Here is a 22,500-nt window from a genome sequence, read left to right on the forward strand (position 1 = left end):
CGCTGTCTTTCAAAAAACACATGAGAAACACATCTTGTCTCTCAGATCCAGAATCATTTCTGGCGTACAGAGAGAAATAAACGTAAAAAGTGCACGTGACGCCAAAGACACCCCTCTGGTCACCCTTGACCCTTACTTCATGCACTCTGCTTTTTGTCTCTGTCCGTCTCTGTCCTGATGCCGGCGGGTGAAGGAGTCGATGAGGTAAAGCGAGACACAGACGGGTTCAGTTACACAGGCGTGATTTTAATCTCTGTCCCGTTATTCTGCTGACAGACTGTGTCCTGTGTGATGGACGGCCCGTGTCTGATGGTTCTTCCTCCATCAATCTAGTCAAGTATCATTCATTTATACAGCACTTTAACAATATAAATGTTTCAAAGCAGCTTTACAGTTATAATAGGAGATTACAGTAACAGAGATTGTTTAGGCTTTACAGCAGCTCTAGAATAAAGTTATTGTCCAGCTAAAGTTAGTTTGATTGATTCACTTCTGTTGCAAAGATCATTAGTTATTAACTTAGCGGTCGCTAACACACACCGTTCTAACAGGAGAACCCTCAATGCTCTCCGGTGGCACAACAACAACAACAACAACATTTATTTATAAAGCACATTTAAACACACTATAGATTGATCCAAAGTGCTGTACATAGTACAAGGCAGGTCTACACTATCAATTATCATTACAGGTTTCCAAAAGCTAAAGAATAAAATGTGTTTTAAGAGTAGATTTAAAAATGTCCAGTGAAGGAGCAGACCTCACATGATAAGGAAGACGAGTCTGAAGCTTGGGCCGGGCCACAGAAAAGGCCTGATACCCCTTTGATTTGTAGCGACACCGAGACACACTTTAGATGAGGTGATTGAAAGATCTAAGAGCCCTAGCTGGACAATATGGCACAATAAGATCACTAATGTGTAATGTACCTTGGTGCACGGCCAGACAACGCCTTATATACAAACATAAGGATCTTAAAATCAACTCTGAATTTAATGGGAAGCCAGTGACGGGATAAAGCAGGAGAAATATGATGCCTCTTTCTAGACCCAGTCAAAAGTCTTGCAGTCGAGATGAAGATTGAGGAAGACCAGAATAAAGAGAGTTGCAATAATCTAATCGTGATGTTACAAATGCATGAATCGCAACTTCTAAATATTTGCTTGAAAGAAGGTTCTTCAACTTTGCAATAGATCTTAGAGCTTCCTTTGTCTAATTTGTTTATCAAAAAATAGTGAAGAGTCAAAGATCACTCCAAGGTTTTTGATTGGTTTGCGCACATTGGTTGAGAGAGGACCTAACTGGGCTTCCACAGCAGGATTAGAAACCCAGAATTAAAACCTCTGTTTTATCCTCATTTAACTGCAGAAAATTGTTTGTCTTCCACCTCTTGATATCATCTACACACTCCAATAACACATCAGATGAAGCAGTGGTGTCAAGCCTTACTGGAAGGTAAACCTGAGAATCATCTGCATAACTGTGATATGAAATGTTGTATTTATGAAAAATGAGGGCCAAGGGGAGCATATAAAGGGAAAACAATAAAGGTCCCAAAATGGACCCCAGGGGCACGCCACACAAGACAGTGTTTGGAGATCGAGAACGCAAACCTTGAAATGGTTTAGATGAAACAACAGCATGGAGAACTACATTTACACTAATGCATTTGGCAGACACTATTGTCCAAAGTGACTTACACTGCATTTCAAGGTCCTCATTTACACTCTTATCAGTTCTTGCTTTCCCTGGGAATCGAACCCATGACCATCTGATAAATACATGTAAATGTAAATTTACGCTCAAAGCAATTTAAAGCTAATCACGCCGAACTCGAAACGCTCAAATGTCAATATTGTGATCAAAAGTATTGATTATGGATCACAGTGTGAATAACTGGGCGAATTATCTAGCCTGTTTATATTCATGATTTACATGAAATCAATAAGCCGTCATTAATACATGCAGGGAAATGAAGAGGCCAACAACGACCCATGATGCATCAGGAGAGCCACGCTTACATCAGCAGATTCACATGCGGTTTACAGGGATTTTAAGCGATGCGCGAAACGACATATAGTTGTAAAATCAACTTTCTGAGGGGTTATGAGAATAAAGAGTCGACTAATGTGTTCCTCCGAAGGTCTAAATGAAATTACAGTGATTTACAGTCAAACCAGAAATTATTCAGACTCCAGATATCATTTTACATTTTTTTTTCAGGACACCATAGTTAATTTATGTAAGTGAGGAGAGCAAAATAAAGTAAACTGTGACATATTATACCCAAAGATTCTTCATACAGAGACTACCAGTGACATTTATACAAATTTGGGACCAAAACTGTGATATTATATTTCATCCAGCTCTTGTAGAGTCGCGTCTGCTCACACATGTCACGTTACATCAGCTTCTCTGATTCATGAATATGCTAATGAGGGCATGAAGTCGTCCTGTTTTTTGGACAATGAGAGAAATCAACCGTAGCAAAACAAGCCTGTACATTAGCATCTTAATACAGGACTTCAGGGAGCACAGGCACACGGCCTTCATTAGCTCACAACAGCAACTGTTCATCGGGACATTGATCCGAGAGAGACACGAGATGACACAAGCTGAGGTCAGACTGATCCTGGATCTTAATCTGCTCATTATTACGAGTTGCTGAGTGTGTTTGCACAGCAGTGTTCACACACACAACACCATTAATGTCAGACTGGACACAATTAGCATGCTAGGGGTGTAGCCATACGGTTAGCAGTCTATAGTTGACTATAGTAAAGTGTTTGGTTACAGTAGTTTTGCTGTGGAGATGTTCAGTGGAGGATAGTGTATGGTATAATATCTACAAACACACACAGAGCACACTGTGACCCAGAGGTAGGGGAGGGATGCCCTTTATGTGCAGTAAAGGAAACCATTTTCCATTTGTTTTTTTAATTGTGGGAGATTGCAGACACTATTTTCTGAAGTAGAGAAGTTCAGCCAAACGTTGGGCATCGTTTTTACACCAGTGGGTTTTATTTATGGGCCAAAATATATTAGAAGTAAAAGGAAGAACTTGTTTTACTAAATGTCTTATTTGGACAGGCAAAAATGGTAATATGGTTGTGTGACGCAAAGGAAACATGAATGACACGGGGTCCACTGATGTTTGATCAGTTTTGAAAGGATTGATAAAAACACGTGTTAAAATAGAGTATGCTTATTATAAGCTAGTTGATAATCTTGAGACTTTTAAATGTAAATGGGAAGTAAATCAGTGTGTGTGTGTGAAGTTGATATTGATGGTAATTTGCAAGTTAATGTCAAAGGTGTATAAATTCTTTTTTTTTTCTTCTTTTTTTTAGCCTATGGTACATTTTTTTTTATGTCCATGTTATATTTATTGTCTGTTTTTAATCATCTTAGATTGTAAACAGTCAACAAAAGTGTATTTGTAAAAATGGAAAAAAAGGAGAGAAAAAATGGAAAAAAAATATATATATGAAGGAAAATATGTTTTTGTAAAATAAGAGACCCTAAAAGTCTCTCTCTCTCTCTCGCTGTCTCTCTCTCTCGCTGGCTCTCTCTCTCTCTCTCTCTCTCTCTCTCTCTCTCGCTGTCTCTCTCTCTCGCTGGCTCTCTCTCTCTCTCTCTCTCTCTCTCGCTGGTTCTCTCTCTCTCTCTCTCTCTCTCTCTCTGTCTCTCTATTTATGGGCCTACAGCAGGAAAAAAAAGAAGTTCATGTTTTATTATTTTTTTTATTTGGGCAAGCCAAAATGGCAATCTGGTTGTCACAAAGAAGAAAGTTGAATGATGGTGGATCAGCTGACGTGGTTGCAGTGTTACAGGGGTTAATACAATCCTGTATAAATATAGAGTTTAGCTATTACAAGTTGGTTAATGACTTAGATGTTTTCAGAGGTAAATGGGGCATAAAAACATTTATTTGTGATGCTGACACTGATGGATGTCTCCAAATGTATGCATGAGTGAGTTTTGATAGCAGAGGAAATGTAAGGAAAAGAGGGGAAATCTTTTTTTCTTTAATTTTTTTTGTTGCTATTTTATGTCTTGGTTTTCTGTGTTTGTTTTTTTAAATCGTACTCTGTTACTGACGTAACCTCGGTTCTCTCTAGAGAGGAAACGAGTACTGCGTAATATCTTACGCTAGGGGAAATCTCTTTTCCGCGAGATACTGAAGCCAAAAAATTATCCTTAATTTTGAAATAATGTAAAACGCGTTGCGGCAGCATGCAGACATAGGCGAGACAGCTCGCGCGCCTATTGGCTGCCCTGTGGCAACTGCAGCAGCCTATCGATAAGGCCCTATCGTGACGTCATCACCAATGGGGGCGCTTCGCGCCCCATACGTCACGTCCCGCCGAAACGGGCGTGGCCTGGGGCTATAAATATAGCATCGAAAGGCTAGCTTACCGGTTTTTCATCGCCGGAGCGAACCGGAGCGTGCGCAGGCACGGCAAGATACGCAGTACTCGTTTCCTCTCTAGAGAGAACCGAGGTTACGTTAGTAACCGAGTACGTTCTCTTACGAGAGGTACTCTCGTACTGCGTAATATCTTACGCTAGGGGAAACAGTGTAAAACGCCGTGCATGCTATGATCCAGCACCAAAGTCCCAAGGGCAGGTGCCCGGGCTCATGTAGTACATGATCATAAGTGACTCACAGAGAGCCCAGGAAGAGTGGCTAGAATAGCATCATTCCTGTAATGCAGCATCCTATAAGAACAGTTATAGTGATGGTATTTACTCAGTCAGGGCGACCCCGGCCTGGACTGATGAATATAGTGGGTCTTACACATTGCCCATAGAGCTGCGCGATCTAAACGAGCGTTGCTCGCGCTATTTCGGTATTCTGGGCCGGACGTACTCGGGGCAGACAGTACCGATTTTTAGACTGAAAGCAGCTTAGCTTGCAGAGCGGGAACCTCTAGGTTATAAAACCTTATAAATGTAGACGGGGAGGCCCAGCCTGCCGCCATACAGATATCTTGCAAGGCAATCCCACTAGACCAAGCCCACGACGAGGCCACGCCTCTCGTGGAGTGCGCTCTGACACCTAATGGGCACTGCAAGCCCTTGGAGGTGTAAGCCAGCGCTATAGCATCGACTATCCATCTGGATAGGCTCTGTTTCGAAACGGCGAGTCCCTTAGAACGTCCGTAGAGTGAAACAAAGAGCTGCTCCGTCTGTCTGAAAACAGACGTGCGGGACACATAAGCCCTTAGCGCCCTGACTGGACAAAGGAAGCTGGCGTCCTTCTCCTCGTTAGAGACCGGCAGGGCAGACAGGGAAATTACCTGGGCCCTGAACGGCGTATTGAGGGATTTAGGGACGTACCCGTGCCTTGGTTTGAGTATGACTTTCGAGTCATTTGGCCCAAACTCCATACACGTCGCGCTCACTGAGAGCGCTTGTAAGTCCCCTATGCGCTTCACTGAAGCGAGAGCCAGAAGAAACACCGTTTTGAAAGACAAGTGTTTGATATCTACTGACTGGATAGGCTCAAATGGGGCACCCTTCATGGCCTCCAAGACCGTAGAAAGGTCCCATATGGGGACTGAGGGAGGTCTGGGAGGATTTAACCTCTTAGCTCCTCTAAGGAACCGAATGACCAGATCGTTCCTTCCTAGTGACTGACCAAGCGTTGGTTTGGAAAACGCTGCTATAGCCGCCACATAGACTTTGAGCGTGGATGGGGCTCTGCCTTCATCCAGTAGCTCTTGTAGGAAGGAGAGAACCTCCGTCACTCCACAGTCCAGGGGTGAAAAGCCGCGTGCTGTGCACCAGCTGGAGAACACTGACCATTTTGAGGAATAGAGCCGTCTCGTAGAGGGAGCTCTAGCCTGCATGATCGTGTTTAACACTCCCTCTGGGATATCAGAGGGTACCCGTTGATGGCCCACGCATGTAGGGACCAAAGCTCCGGGCGAGGATGCCAGATCGAGCCCCTGGCTTGAGAGAGGAGGTCCCTCCTCACTGGTATTGGCCATGGGGCAGTGCTCGTCAGCTGCATAAGAACTGGGAACCAAGCCTGGTTCTTCCAGAACGGAGCAACCAGTAACACTGAGCATCTGCTTTCCCTGATCCGCTCTAATACCTGAGGTAGGAGCGTGATGGGGGGAAAGGCATAGAGCGGGCAGCGGGGCCAGACGTGGGCCAGCGCATCCCTGCTCTTTGAGAAAAATTCCGGGCAGTGAGCGTTTTCTTGAGACGCAAACAGGTCTATCTTTGCTCTGCCGAATGTCTGCCACAGCAGTTGGACTGTCTGCGGATGCAGTGACCATTCTCCTGCTGGAACATTGTTCCTGGACAGTCTGTCTGGTCCCACATTCAGGTGGCCAGGCACATGCGCTGCTCTGAGCGAGCGCAAATTGTGCTGAGCCCATACCAGGAGGCGTTTCGCTAACCTGTATAGGTTTCGGGATGTGATGCCTCCCTGGCGATTTATGTAGGCTACCACTGACATGTTGTCCGAGCGGACCAAGACGTGGTGTCCTGCTATTTGGGGACGAAAGCGCCTCAGCGCGTTGTCGACTGCCATCATTTCCAGGCAGTTTATGTGCAGAAGCTTTTCCCGTTCTGACCACTGGCCGAAAAACGGTCTGCCCTCGAGCAGTGCTCCCCATCCCGAGGTGGAGGCGTCCGTGGACACCACCTTCACACTCGAGGAAGTCCCCAGGCTTACACCTGACTGGTACCAGTCGGTCGCTCTCCAGGGTATCAGTGCTGAGACGCATTCCTGATCGACCTTGAGACGAAAGAGACCTGAAGTCCATGCTCGACGCGGTACTCGCGCTTGTAGCCAGAACTGCAGTGGGCGCATGCGAAGCAGACCCAGCTGGAGAACTGTGGATGCTGCTGCCATGAGACCGAGCATCCTTTGAAACTTCCTTAGCGGGACTATAGTGCCGCGGCGGAAGGTTTCTGTCATGCGCTGAATAGTCAATCTGCGCTGTAGCGATATTTGAGCTGTCATTGACAGCGAGTCCAGTTCTGTGCCCAGAAAAGATATTCTCTGACTGGGAGACAGTGAACTTTTCGCCCAGTTGACTTTGAGACCCAGATTCTCGAGATGTTCGAGTAAAATGGTTCTGTGTTCTATGAGCTCCGTATGTGACTGAGCTAGAACCAGCCAATCGTCCAAGTAGTTCAAAACTCGCATTCCCCGAAGTTTCAGGGGAGCGAGGGCTGCGTCCATACACTTCGTGAATGTACGGGGTGCTAGGGACAGGCCAAACGGTAGGACTGTGTATTGATAAGCCTGGCCCTCGAAGGCGAATCTCAAAAATCGCCTGTGACGTGACGCTATTTGTATTTGGAAATACGCGTCTTTCAGATCTATTGACACAAACCAGTCCCCGTGGCGAATTTGCGCGAGGATTTTCTTGGTTGTGAGCATTCTGAACCGGCGTTTTGAAAGCGCTACGTTCAGTTGTCTTAGATCTAGAATGGGTCTGAGACCCCCGTCTTTTTTCGGAACCAGAAAATATCTGCTGTATAGCCCCCCTTCGCTCTGAGCTTGAGATAAAGGCTCTATTGCCCCTTTGCTCAACAGTTTCGCAATTTCGGTACGAAGTACACTTGCTACTTCCTTTTCTACCGTGGTTTCGACTCGCACCGCACAACGGCGGGGACGTCGAGCGAACTGTAGCGAATAGCCTCTTTCTATAATGTTCAGCACCCATTCTGATACACCGGGAAGCTTTGCCCACGCATGTGCGTGCATAGCTAAGGGTTGAATGAGATCGGAGCTCTGGTCGTGACATAGTGGCGACCGGGGAGCTTCGGTATGCTGTATTATAGACACCGCATTTGCAGCGCTCGAGGCGGGGAGTGTTTTGATCACAGCGGGCGGTTCGCCCGCGCTCGGCTCTCTCACGGCAGGTAGCTGAGAGACGGCGAGCGTGGGGGAAACCGAGGGATTCGTCATGTCTGTGAGTGAATGTGGGCGCAGGACAGCGGGCACATTTGCACTGAAAACACCATCGACCTGAGTCGGTTGTATGTGTGTTGGTTTCGTTTTTACAGAAACCGAGAGACATGCAGCGTGTAGTGTTTGTGGGCACTGGGACGTGGGCACGTTCACTACATTCTGTGCGCAATCGACATGAGTCGATTTTATGTGCGCGAGCCCTGTGGAGCGGGCTGTGTCTGTGTGTAGGAATGGGCACTGGGCAGTGGGCATTTTTACTACACTCATAACACCGTCGGCCGTGGCCGGAATACCAGAAAATACGCTCTTTACAGGATTTATCTGGGTCGCCGTGAAAACGGCGTTTGTGTACAGGCAAGCGGGTAATGTAACCGACTTGTTTACTGCAGAGTACACTGGAACAGTCGCATGTAATGGAACTGGACGAGCGGGAAGTTTTGGTGGAAACCCGGCCGCAGCGGGGCTTGAACACCGTCGTTTTCCTAAGCTGGCTAGGAAGACTTTGAGGCCTCGGGCTTCATCTCAACCTTCGGCCGAGTCCCACGCTGTGGGGGGCGGCGGCCGGCAGAGCGAGAGCGTGGTCTCTGGTCCCGGGCCTGTCGACGCTGTGAAGCGGCGGCGGGGGGCGGTGGCTGCGAGCTGCGAGCAGACGGCTGTTTAGAGCGGCCTGATGCGGAGCTAGAGCGCTTTGGCAAAAAGTGCTTCATGGCCTGCGACGTCTTTTGTACCTCAGCGAATCTGTCCGCGAAATCTTTGACGGACGATCCAAAGAGGCCAGTAGCAGAAACGGGGGCGTCGAGGAACACAGAGCGCTCCGAGTCCGGCATTTCTGAAAGCGTCAGCCAGAGGTGTCTCTCAGCAACGGTGAGAGAGGCCATGTTCCGCCCTATGGCCTGTGCAGCGGATTTCGTAGCGCGGAGAGCGAGGTCCGTAGCGCTCCTTAAATCCGCCACGTTGACTGCTTCCGTGCCTTCCTCGTCCAGCTTTCGGAGAAGGTTAGCTTGGAAGATCTGGAGAGTGGCCATAGTGTGTAGCGCTGATGCAGCCTGCCCAGCGGCGGTGTAAGCGCGACTGTGCAGGGTGGAAGTAGCGCGGCAGGCTTTTGAAGGTAGCGCCGTCTTAGTCCGCCGTCCAGCAGAGGGCGGGCAAAGATGGGCTGCTACTGCCTCCTCCACTAGAGGGAGAGCGAGGTATCCTCTGTCTTTGGCACCGTCCACCACGGAGAATGCCGCCGAAGCAGAGGAACGTAGCCTGGCTGAAAAAGGGGCGCTCCAAGACTTTGCCAGTTCTTCATGAAGCTCAGGAAGAAACGGGGCGGGTCTTGAGGGCGTGGAAACGCGGTCCCCTTGCAGAAAACAGCCGTCCATACGGTTGCGTGTAGGCTCGGCGGGCGCGGACCACTCGAGGCCGAGGCTCTCTGTGGCCTGTGTGAGCAGACGCATCAGCTCAGCTTCAATGCTGGCCCGTTTTCCTGACGACTCGCGGGCAGAAGAAGGGGCGAGGTCCACAGAGCTCGCCCAATCCTCGCTGTCCGAAGCCAGGATAGAGCAGTTGTCCTCCTCGAAAACTGCCGCTTCTTCCTTGTCATCTCCGGCGGAAGCGGCGGCCACTGTCCGGGAGTGAGAGACTCGAGAGAAGCAGACGGCGAAGCTGGCAGGCGCACCGGCGAGCTTTTCTCGGTGGGAGGCTCAGGGATCCGCTGAGCACGGCGCTTTTTACGGCGCGGCGTCGAAGCGGGAGGTGCAGGCTCGTGGAAAGTTGCCATGCGAGTCCTCAGAGTCGCCATAGGCATAAGCTCGCAGTGAGGGCATCCGCCGTCAGCGAGCGCTAGAGCCGCATGTCCTTCACCCAGGCAGGAAACGCAGATGACATGGCGGTCCCCGTCGCTGAGTGGGGCTCGGCACGAGCCACAGGATGGACGAGACATCTTGAAAAAGACGCTCTGCTCTTTTAGAGAAGGAGTGTGAGTCGCGGCGGCGAACACACACAATGCAATAAAAGGATATAACGCCGGATAGCGTAGCAGGAACGGTGGTTGAAGGCGGCGCGGCCAGCGACTCCAGGTACCGAACTCGTCCCGCTGAAATGCTGTTTCCACGGCGCGGCTTCTTCTCTCTGGATCCAGCGATGCGTGAGCTCCGCTGAAGAGATGAAAAATCGGTAAGCTAGCCTTTCGATGCTATATTTATAGCCCCAGGCTACGCCCGTTTCGGCGGGACGTGACGTATGGGGCGCGAAGCGCCCCCATTGGTGATGACGTCACGATAGGGCCTTATCGATAGGCTGCTGCAGTTGCCGCAGGGCAGCCAATAGGCGCGCGAGCTGTCTCGCCTATGTCTGCATGCTGCAGCAACGCGTTTTACATTATTTCAAAATTAAGGATAATTTTTGGGCTTCAGTATCTCGCGGAAAAGAGATTTCCCCTAGCGTAAGATATTACGCAGTACGAGAGTACCTCTCGTAAGAGAACCATTGCTCTCATTCTAGTTGGTTTTAAAAGTTTTCTTATTTTTTTACTAATGTTTTAGTAAATAAAGTGATCTTAAAGTCAAACTCTCTCTCTCTCTCTCTCTCACTCTCTCTCTCCCTCTCTCTGTCTCTCTCTCTCTCTCTCTCTCTCCCCATCTCTCTCTCTGTCTCTCTCTCCCTCTCTCTCTCTGACTCTCTGTCTCTCTCTCTCCCCATCTCTCTCTCTGTCTCTCTCTCCCTCTCTGACTCTCTGTCTCTCTCTCTCTCTCTCCCCATCTCTCTCTCTCTCCCTCTCTCTCTCTCCCTCTCTCTCTCTCTCTCTCTCTCTCTCTCTCTCTCAGAATAATGCTCACGCCGAGGCTTTCGGCTCCAGTAAATCCAGTTATGTATGAGTCTCTGCAACCGTCCCTGTTCCAGAGGAATCCTCGCACCGGAACCGAGCTCTCGATGGGGTTTTACACTGCAGTTCCTCCCAGAGCTCAGTTTCATCAGAGCCCTTTAAATCACAGCCTGGAATTTACTCAACATACACACACAGTCTAACAAGAGAAGCTCAGATCCTCCGGGAAAGTTTATTTGTGGACGTCAAGGCCTGAAAAATGTTTGAAAGAAGCATTTCAGCAATTCCAGCTTTACCATTCATCATATAAACCAGAGCAGATTTATCAACCCTGACACATTCAGTGCATTAAACACACACACACACACACACACACACACACACACACACACACACACACACACACACACACACACACACACACACACACACACACACGCACACACACACACACACACACACACACACACACACACACACACACACACACACACACACACACACACACACCTCTGATCTGTCTTTAACAATAAACACACACTTACAAAACACAGTTATGACACCGTTTTACAGCTTGCCATATATTTCCAGTCATTATGGGATGGATATTCTGGCTCGTGTGACATTTTAACTCACATCAGGAGAACTGAATTATTGTTTTAATGCTTTCACTTCATCTTTTATGCCGCAAAATGAGAAGAAATGACTCACAGCATGAGTTTTAGGTATTTTAGGATACATTTATGAAGTGATTTTATGTTGACTTTAAAAGAAAGAGACACGAGGAAGCCCACCGGCCCGCTGGGAGTGTGTGTCGGGTCGAGGATCCGCTCCAGCGCTCGGAATTAATGGCAGAAACACCAGAAGGGTCTGAGAGAGAGACAGGAGAGAGAGACAGAAACAACAAAAACACTGATTCCTCAGTGTTTCTGTCTCGCTTTCCACATCGAATATATAAACATTCTTAAATCAAGATACATTTACTGGAGAAGAACAATGACTGAAGATATTATGTCTCGTTTTCTGTAAAAATGACCAAAATGAGGCGAGTTTGTGGGTAAAAAAAATAAAAATAAAAATAAAAAAATTAATGGGAAACAGAACATTAATGGGTTGTTCTGCACACAAACAACATCTGATCAACCAAATCTGGAACACATCTGGTTTAGATTTATGGCTTTGATTTTCTCACAGGTTTAGAGTAAATGTGTTTTGGAGAATATATATTTCATGTAAAAATTTTAAATAGTATTTTTGTGCATTTTTCATAACAATAAAAATACAATTCTACAACTTTTTTTAAGTTCACCTTTTTCACTTCAACAATAATCTGCCTAGCATCTTCTTCAAAAAGAGTTGCTCTAAAGCATTCAACATGTATGACCGTTTAAGTTGGAAATTTCAGCTCAAAAAGTAGTAAATGGATTATAACTACTGCATAAATATAATTTAGTACCAAAAAAAAAAAAAAGAATTGAAATAGAATAGAAATAGAAAATATGTTTTAAAAAAACTAAAATATAGATATATTTTACATTCATTTTATTTAAATATAACAAAAAAAAGACTGTTTAATGTTGCGAATGTTTAATAACTGGAAAACAAGACAAAATACAAAGAAAAATGTTTTGCAGATGCACAAATCAAAACCATTCTTAATATCTTATGCAGTCTTGCTTCTAAATAATCGTCTTGTTTTAAGTGCTTTTAGACGTTTTAAGTGAAAAACAAGACAGAAGTGTGGCATGTTCTGCAGTGCAGAGCATCATAATTCAGTCAGGCTTCAGTTTAGTCCATTAGAGCAATACAACTGGCCCGTTCTGAGCGAGCCGGACTCATGTGAGATCGTGTTGGTCTCACAGGCCCGGTATTGTGTCTTATATTCCTGCCACTCCTACCATCGCTCTCCACACGCCAGGAATCTGGCAGAGACTTCGGGATCAAAGCGGGGAATGCAGAACACAACCAGAACCATTGAGGAAATTTGTCCGGTGGAATTGAGAGCCGCTCGCCTGATGACATGAGGAAATCACTGAGAGAGAATAGGGTTTCACTTTATTTTAATGGTCCCTTTAACACATTCTGTTGACTATAAGTAACGTTGCACCTAACTCTCATTAGAGTATTAGTAGAGTATAAGTAGAGTATTAGTAGAGTATTTAGAGTGTTAGTAGAGTATTAGTAGAGCGTTAGTAGAGTGTTAGTAGAGTATTTAGAGTGTTAGTAGAGTATTAGTAGAGTGTTAGTAGAGTATTAGTAGAGTATTAGTAGTGTTAGTAGAGTATAAGTAGAATGTTAGTAGTGTTAGTAGAGTATTAGTAGAGTGTTAGTAGAGTATTAGTAGAGTGTTAGTAGAGTATTAGTAGTGTTAGTAGAGTGTTAGTAGAGTATTAGTAGAGTGTTAGAGTATTTAGAGTGTTAGTAGAGTATTAGTAGAGTGTTAGTAGAGTATTTAGTGTTAGTAAAGTGTTAGTAGAGTGTTAGTAGAGTATTAGTAGTGTTAGTAGAGTGTTAGTAGAGTATTAGTAGAGTATTAGTAGAGTATTAGTAGAGTGTTAGTAGAGTGTTAGTAGAGTATTTAGAGTGTTAGTAGAGTATTAGTAGCGTATTAGTAGTGTTAGTAGAGTATAAGAGGAGTGTTAGTAGAGTATTTAGAGTGTTAGTAGAGTATTAGTAGAGTGTTAGTACAGTATTAGTAGAGTGTTAGTAGATTATTAGTAGAGTGTTAGTAGAGTATTAGTAGTGTTAGTAGAGTGTTAGTAGAGTATTAGTAGAGTGTTAGAGTATTTAGAGTGTTAGTAGAGTATTAGTAGAGTGTTAGTAGAGTATTTAGTGTTAGTAAAGTGTTAGTAGAGTATAAGTAGAGTGTTAGTAGAGTATTAGTAGAGTGTTAGTAGAGTATTAGTAGAAGGTTAAGGGTAGAATACGTTGACATAGTTGCACAGTTACTGTATAATGTCTGTTGAGGAGCATCTCAATAAAGAGTTAGCAGATATTAAGCAGACAATACTAATACTCTAATGAGAGTTAGTTGACATGTAGTTGCAAAGTTACTGATAGTCAACTGAATGTTCAAATGGGACTATCATAATAAAGAGTTACCGAGAATATTTAGGCCTGAAATATTAGGTATTTGAATTGCTTATAAAATCTCCATCCATTTGGTTTTGCCATAAATACACTGTTAAACTGAATGTGATGCATATTTGTCAGGCATACATCCGTGAAACATGCAGGTCTGTAATCTTACTAATAAACTGAAGCGTTTTAAATACACAATAACCAGTTCTATATATTTATCATCAATAAATCCAATCGGTTTTAGTCTCATACCAAAGCATTCATGAACTACCAGGATTTCAGTTCAGATCTGTGTGGAACTGATCACTGTAAAGTTATCTACATGTAAAGCCGAGTAAACCTCTATACTAGAGAAAGATCATAAACGGTTCAGGGAAAAACCCCAGTTAAAATGCAGTTTTCGGAACGAATGCGTCCAGATAACTTTAGTTATAATCTGACATGTCTGTGCGTTTAAACCTTGACCTTTTCATGCACTCCAGTGTTTCTGACAGATTCTGAAACGAGCTCTGATTGAGGACAAAACACAGACGTTTAGATGTTTTAGTCCTTGATGTTGAGCTTGACGTCATGTCGAGTGAGTTTGTTTCCCAATTCCTTCCTGCAGAATGTAAAAGTTTGTTTTAGCCTCGTTTCACTCCAGACTCTTCAGACTTTCGTTCTCCAGGTCAGTTAGCAAACACGTCTCTCGTCATTCAGGGTCCAGACAGAAAACGCCATGTGACAGTCACAACAACACGTTCCTCACGGCCTGATGTCCTTAAATAGATGCTTTAAATCCTGCAGGACAATATAAAGACCTTATCCAGCGAACAGGGAACGTTCTCAAGGTTCTCAAAGTTACAAACAAACGTTCTTCCAGTAACAGTAATAATACATTCATTCAAAGTTTTCTGGTCTTTAATAATGTTCTCAGCATGACAGCATCATTTATACATCGTTCATGGAATGTTTTTTTATGAAATATCGCTACTTGTTTCAGAACATTCCGAGAACATTCAAAAGTAACGTTCCCATGATGTTTGAAGAATGATACAATGTAACTTTTGTTTTTAATTGACGTTTTAAACATTCACATAACATTTGTTTTCATAACCTAATGGCAACGTTAGCAAAACGTTCTTAGAACATATTTTCCAAGGATTGTTGGAAACCTGTGAAGTGCATGAGAATTTGGAGGGAAATGTGGTTAAATATCATGAGTATATGCCCAAAAATATGCTTCATTTTCAAATGTTATTTTCTGTTGATTTTGTATTTTACAATACATTATATTGTTTCAAAGCAGCTTTACACTGATAAAATAATGCAGCAAAGTTTCCAGAAGAAAATAGCATCACAGTCCAGCTTAAGTAAGTTCAGTGATGGTTCGTTTTTGTTGTAAAAAAGTTATTAATGTAGTTTGTTTATATATATATATATAGCTGCTCTGGAGAAAACCGTGATGTCATCGTCCAGCTCAGTTCAGTTCTCATATAATGCTGTCAATGCAATATTAAGATAAACAAATCTTCCTGAGATTGACTAACCCATTGAAGCATGAAAAACCAAAGTCAGTTTGAGAGAAACTCTGCACCAGTGCTGATATTGGATTAAAGCATGCAGGGCTTCATGCAGTAAAGCTGATAAAGTAGCGTAGGCATTAGCATGTTTGCTTTAGTAATAGAAACTCGTTGGTCAATCTGTGGTGTTTTACAGCAAACAAGCGTCCAGGACGGTCAGGCTTCGGGTCTGGGCTCTGATTGGCTGATGTTTGATGGTGGACTGGCGTTCGGCTCCTTCTGTTTGTTTGCCTTTCTTGCTTTGTTTGTTCTAGAGATTTCCTGAGTAAACTGAGTCCAACAGGATCGCTCTATTTTGGTGGAGAATTCGGTCAATTACATCAGATCTAGTGACCAGTTTATTTAATGGCCCTGGCTGAGCGAGGTTTGTTTTCCTGCTGGGCTTCACGCTAAATCAGAGTCAACATTCTGAGCTTCTGTTGTTCTCTTTTAACGGACAACACACTTTTTTTACATTTGTTAAGGTTATATGGAATAACAAATCACACTGGAAATTACAACACCATTATCCTTCAACCAAGAGCCAGTTTCACACCGGAAACCTCTAAGCTAATTATTGGAATGGATTAAAAAAAAAGAGGAAGAAGGGAAAAACAGCTTTATATTTCCATTTGAAGAGCAAAATCCATCTAGAGAAGAAGGGAGGAAAGTGTAGGAGAATCCCGGCAGGAGATGAAGAACTTGTGCCGGTTCTCCACGGAAAAACGCCATCTTTCCCTAATTAGCAAGAGTTTGTTGGAGCGCTTTCCCTGCGGGAGACGCACTGAGGTCTCAATCTGATTTAAAGGATTAAAGTCTGCGAGCACACGTCGAGACCTCAGGGTGGCGGAAGCTCTCGCTCACGCTTCACAATCCGGTGTGTCATTAGTGGGAATGTGCTGGACAGCTTCACGCTCCCGCTGACCCACCCATGCTAATCCTAACCGGCTAATTGGGTTAGTCTGAAAGGGAATTATTCTTCAGTGTAAATAAAATACTGTGGAAAGTTAGCTTACGGTTAAATGACTGAGACCTAAAAATAACCATTGGAGAACATAACCAGTGGAATAACTTATTAGTACATCAAAACTTTGCTGCAGAGTTATGGGAATGTTATTTTGTTTTAAAAACACATTTAAACTAAAAAGAACATGTAACATTCACAGAAAGGATGATAAGTATAATAAGGATATATGTCCACTGGTGTGGACGATAGTTATCGTTATAGTTATAATTACGTTACTGTAATCATTATAGTTATCTTTATCTTTATCGGTATCGTTATGGTTATCATTATAGTTATCTTAGTAGTTATCATTATACTTATTGTTATTGTTATAGTTATAGTTATCGTTATCGTTATAGTTATAGTTATTGTTATAGTTATCTTTACAGTTATAGTTATCTTTACAGTTATAGTTATCGTTCCAGTTATCGTTATAGTTATCGTTATTAGGGTCTTTCTCACCGGGTAGTTCTAGGAACGAGCCACCAGGGTGTTTCCCCGAGAACTAATGGTTCCCCTAGGAACGTTTTCCTGGTTGCATTCGCACCGCCAGTAGGAACTCTGAAGTGACGTAAGAACGGGACGGCACTGAGAACGACTGAGCTCACAGTGCTCACATTCTCCGTGTTCATTAGTGTACGATCTGTCTAATATGATATTAGATAGAACTGTTATACATAGAAAGTAGACAGTAATGAAGAGTTATTAGCGTATGCGTGTGTTTGATGTCCAGTGTTGATGAGCAGAAATACATAATCACGTTTCTCTTGATCCCTCAAAGTTGTGTTGGATTTTCTCCTCAGTGTAAAGGTTGAGAGCTCCATCTATCACTGTTTTCCATGTTCATAGAGTTAGTTTCTGGAGTAAATATATAGGCTATAATCTGTGTGTTTACACAGCTTTTTTAAAAATGGCGTGGTGTTTCGCGTGTGTTCGGCCAATCAGCGAACACTAACGTCACGGATAGTTCCTATAGTGCTGGTTTAGAGTAAATGAGTTCCTCCAAAAGGCGTTCCTAGAACTAAAATCGTTCCTAGATCCTGCGGTGCGAACACACCAAAATCCGGGAACTTCCGCCAATAGTTCTAGGAACTATGAAAAGGTTCCTCCGGTGTGAAAGCCTCCATATATATCTTTATAGTTATCGTTCCAGTTATTGTTATAGTCAAGTCAAGTATCGTTTTAGTTATCTCTATCGTTATCATTATTTTTGATGGTTATTGTTCCAGTTATTGTTAGTTATCTTTATAGCTATCGTTATAGTTATCATTATAGTCATCCTTACAGTTATCGTTATAGATATTGTTCTTGGCGTGAACGAGCCTTAAGTGAATCCAATGATATTGGTAAAGTGACAGAAAACAAAACTGCAGTGCTTATATGCTGGTGTGTTTGATATAGTTATAGTTATTGCTCTTAGTGTGAACAGCCCTGAAGAGTTGGTTCTCAAAAAAAAAAAAAAAAAAAAAAAAAAACCTAACGTTAGGGGAACATTCTGTCTTTGGTTGTTGTTGTTAATGTTGTGGTTTATGTATAAATTTGTTGCTAGTCCTTCTCTTGAAGCCTATAAATCTGAAGATAAATGACACAGTACGTGGAAAGTCCATTACAAAGCGCTGTAAGTGGAGGCCATTGCTAGTTTACAACTCAATCATGTTGTTGAAAGCATTTTTACGAGCCTCTGCCATAAATATTGGGGCAGATAAAGCGCAGATAAGCCTCAGATAAGAGTGAGTGTGAGGGGGCTAATGGGTTAGCATGTCTTCAGGCACGTAAATCAGGTCTGAAGATATGATATCTGTGATGACCCAACGCCTTTAAGAGCTCCTGCTGCTTATTTACTGCAAGCCTTCAGACCACGCAGGAATAACCTGCATTTCAAAACCATAATAGAAGTGTAATTTGGGAAGTTTGATTCTGTGCATCTTGTGACATTTAAGCTGAAGTCATGTAACATCCACCTGGTCCCGATCAAGCTGATTTAAAACTGTATACGGCAAACTTAAGATCAAGCAGCGTTTGATTGACAGGCTGAACCTGGTCTCACTTATCCACTGCAGACTAGAGGACCGGTCATCGGGTCACAAACTCCACTAAACCCCTCATACACGGCAAAAACATGAGTTTTCCAGCACAGATATCTAAACATTCTTAAATCAAGATACATTTGCTGGAGAAGCTAAATTAACAACGATATTAAATCTGTCCAGGGTCAGAAAAATAAACTACGGTTTCTGCATGAATGTTCTGGAAAATTCTGTCTTTGGTTGTTGTTGTTAATGTTGTGGTTTATGTAGAAATGTGTTGCTAGTCCTTCTCTGGAAGCCTATATAAATCTGAAGATAAATGACACAGTACAAGCTCTGCCAATAGGGTCAGAAAAATAAACTACGGTAAAGAGAATGTATGTTCCTGACCTCACTGACAAATATTTGTTCTGGTTTTTAACCATAAACACTAAATTTTTTACTTAATATCTTTATTTTGCTTCACCGTTTTGCATTTTGAAGTCATTTTGCTTCTCCGGTAGCTAAATGTATGTTGATTTAAGAATATTTCGAAATTTGTTCTGAAAAACAAGACTTAGTATAGAAAAAATACTTAGTAAGAAAAATATTTGGAAGGTTATAAAATTCAGAAAGTGCGCGCCTATTACGTTGCGTCTGTGAGCGCGTTGCGTCATGTGAGGCACGCGGACGCGCCGCGCGCAGGAGGTAAGCGAAACTCCCCAACACACACACACTCACACACACAGAGCTCTCACACAAACACGCTCGTTCCCCTCATCTGAGTGTGTTTCACCTCAGATATGCAGTTTAAAGCCCGGATCTGCAGTGACCGACGCCAATGAGCGCGAGCGCGGATCCGAATAACGAGGATAACGAGGATCTGAGCTGGAAACCGGATTGTTTTGGGTCGCTACTGGAGAAATATACGGGTAAGTTCTGATGTTTAGCGTTTCATACGTGTGTGAAAGACTTCTGCTCAGTTATAATGGATAGAATATACGCTTTTTGTAACATTTGCATTCAGAGACAAGCTTAGATTGATGTCTGATGTTATTATTAGGGGCGTTTAGTTGTGAAGTCTGGAAAAACTCTGGAAAAGCTCAAAGGAAAAGTGTCCCAAGAGCTTCTGGTCTATTTCTAAACTCATTATCCAGGTCGGTGTTACAGAAAAGGCCAGAGTTTGCTGTGAAGTTGTCAGAAACACAGAAGGGTTTCTTGCATGTGTGTTTGGACTCAGCTGTGCCTGTCACTTCAGTGACAACTGCTCCTTCCCAAACACTATCTTAATCCCAATCCCAAGGTTTCCATCAGATTCCTCAGGCGCTGTTCTTCGCTTTACTTCATTGATCTGTATCTCTGCCTCTTTCCAGACACCGTGGGAATAGATCAGGGGAAAAAGGACAGTTTGGTGTGTCATCATTTAGGCTCCTCATCCTCCGCTTGTTTCCGCCACGCAATACTAAAATAAAAAAGGTAATTGCGAGTAATTTTATCTCACAATTCAGATTTTTTTTCTCTCTCGCAGTTCTGAGTTTATATCTCTCAATTTGGATTTTCTTCAGAATTGCAAGACATGAACTTGAAACACTGAGAAAAAAGTCAGAATTGCAAACTCCAAGAAGAAAGAATTGTGAAATGAAACTCAGAATTAAAATAAAAGTCAGAATTGCGAGATTTAAACTCGGAATTAAGAGATTTGGGGGGGGGGTTGCGAGATAAAAAGTCACAATTGCCATTTTGGCAGAAACAAGCCTCCATACTTTCCAAACCTGTATGCTGGTATTTATTTATTATTGCTGAAACTTTATACAGCTCTTTTCCATTCAGTCCATAGTGAACCGCCACTGTCCGGCTGCAAAAAGCACAAAAACAGCATCGTAACATTCGTCCGTATGAACACTTTACCTGTTAGGATACTTCCGTGGTGTTTCTCTGTTATTTTTAGAAAGCTGATAGTCATGTTAGCCAATTCATTGCATGGAAAAATTGTCCATGAAGAATTTTCAAAATGCCTTGTTTTGTTTTCCACTGAAGAACTGCAGTCAGACCGGTTTGGAACGACGTGGCGGCGAGTAAACGATGATGTTTTACTTTGATAAGCACAGTTAGAGCTAGCAGGGAAGTTTACCATGGTACAGTAGGGGTTTATCTGCACTCATATGTCACGAAGCGTTTGCTGTGATGCCAGCTGGCAGAGTTCAGCCCCGCAGGGCCCCGCAAATGTCAACAGGACTCAGTTTCCATACGAAGAAACGCATTCACACACACTCTTTTGAGAGACAGATCCTCTCTTCACCCTCTTGATCCCAGATTGAGACGATTGAGGCCTGAAAGCATCAGGAGGAACTGGCATTGATGTGTGCTTGAAATGATGACTGGTCAATATATGATGTTTCTGAGCTCAGGTTTGGTGTTTTTGAGATGATCGTGAAGTAGTTTGAGATGATGATATTGAAGTAGTTTGAGATGATATTGAAGTAGTTTGAGATGATATTGAAGTGTTTGAGATGATATTGAAGTGTTTGAGATGATCGTGAAGTAGTTTTAGATGATATTGAAGTGTTTTAGATGATATTGAAGTAGTTTTAGATGATTGTGAAGTGTTTGAGATGATTGTGAAGTGTTTTAGATGATATTGAAGTAGTTTTAGATGATTGTGAAGTGTTTGAGATGATTGTGAAGTGTTTGAGATGATATTGAAGTAGTTTTAGATGATATTGAAGTGTTTTAGATGATCGTGAAGTAGTTTGAGATGATATTGAAGTAGTTTGAGATGATATTGAAGTAGTTTGAGATGATATTGAAGTAGTTTGAGATGATATTGAAGTGTTTGAAATGATCGTGAAGTAGTTTGAGATGATATTGAAGTGTTTGAGATGATATTGAAGTGTTTGAGATGATATTGAAGTGTTTGAGATGATATTGAAGTGTTTGAGATGATATTGAAGTGTTTTAGATGATATTGAAGTGTTTTAGATGATAGTGAAGTAGTTTGAGATGATAGTGAAGTAGTTTGAGATGATAGTGAAGTGTTTTAGATGATAGTGAAGTAGTTTGAGATGATAGTGAAGTGTTGGCGTCCTCTAGTGGTGCTGTGAGGACATGCATGATTATCCTTAATGTGTTTAATCTACTTTAGTGCGCTTTTCTTCTTATATGGAGTCATTTAGATCAGTGTTTCTTCAAAAGGTGTCCGAGGCCCCAACAAACTTACAATAAATGATCATTTAAACTCAATCGAAAAACCAAAAACAACAAAAATTCAAGATTGTTCTAATATTTTGTAGAAAATCATTCTAATATGATGATTTGCTGATCAAGAAACATTTCTCATTATTATCAATGTTGAAAACAGTTCTTTACATTTATATTTTCAGGATTTTGATGAATAGAAAGTTGAAAAGAACAGCATTTATCTGAAATTGAAGCTTTGTAACATTAAACTCTACCGTTCAACAGTTTGGGGTCGGTAAGAATTTTATTACATTTTTCGAGGGAAGTAAATCAAATAAATCAATACTTTTATTCATCAAGGATGAATTAAATTTATCAAAACTTACACTAAAGACATTTAAAATGTTACAAAAGCTTCTATTTCAGATAAACACTGTTCTTTTGAACTTTCTATTCATCAAAGAATCCGAAACAAAATTTACACCACTGTTTTCAACATTAATAATAATAATAAATGTTTCTTGATCATCATATTAGAATGATTTCGATCATTCTAATATGTGTTGATTTAAACTCAAATCAATCAAACATCGAAATCAATCAAATAATGAATATACAGTTTTGTAGTTGTGTGAAGATCTAAAACTAAAAAGAGAGTAAAAAAGTAAAATCATTGGCTGAACCCAAGAGAAAAACTTCTATAATTTGAGTAAGTTTCAGTCTGGAGCTCTGATTGAGTGTGTGCGTGTGTGTGTGTGACTCCAGTGTGTGTTGGTTTAGTGCCTGATACACACAGAGCCAGGTTTGTGTCCGGTGTGTGTGAGTGTAAACGCTGCGAATCCTCCGGCAGCTTTAGAGCCGCACGCGACTGAGCGACTCACAGCGAATAACAGCATCTTTCATGAGCGCAGGACACACACACACACACACACACACTGACT

At 42.7% G+C, this 22,500-nt stretch overlaps 2 protein-coding genes across 5 annotated transcripts in view; one reads left to right on the forward strand and one right to left on the reverse strand.

Annotated features, from left to right (window-relative positions):
* Positions 1–22,500, reverse strand: part of LOC309491258 (uncharacterized protein) — a 135,529-nt gene that overhangs the window by 70,117 nt on the left and 42,912 nt on the right. The window contains exon 11 of one of the 3 annotated variants that reach the window (XM_082160750.1): positions 13,979–14,609. The exons of the other annotated variants lie outside the window; for them this stretch is intronic. Within the exon in view, the coding sequence (XP_082016876.1) occupies positions 14,574–14,609 (36 nt within the window). The 3' untranslated portion in view covers positions 13,979–14,573. Of the gene's footprint in view, positions 1–13,978; positions 14,610–22,500 lie in introns of those variants that run through there. 3 annotated transcript variants of the gene reach the window in all.
* Positions 19,091–22,500, forward strand: part of prickle1a (prickle homolog 1a) — a 27,202-nt gene continuing 23,792 nt past the window's right edge. Inside the window, exons 1-2 of one of the 2 annotated variants that reach the window (XM_082160655.1) lie at positions 19,091–19,314; positions 19,756–19,858. The gene's annotated coding sequence lies outside the window, so the exon portion shown is untranslated. The remainder of the gene's footprint in view (positions 19,315–19,755; positions 19,859–22,500) is intronic. The other variant, XM_082160653.1, reaches the window with a different exon arrangement.

The sequence above is a fragment of the Leuciscus leuciscus genome (assembly GCF_965113295.1).
Source record: "Leuciscus leuciscus genome assembly, chromosome: 25".
Lineage (NCBI taxonomy): Eukaryota > Metazoa > Chordata > Actinopteri > Cypriniformes > Leuciscidae > Leuciscus > Leuciscus leuciscus.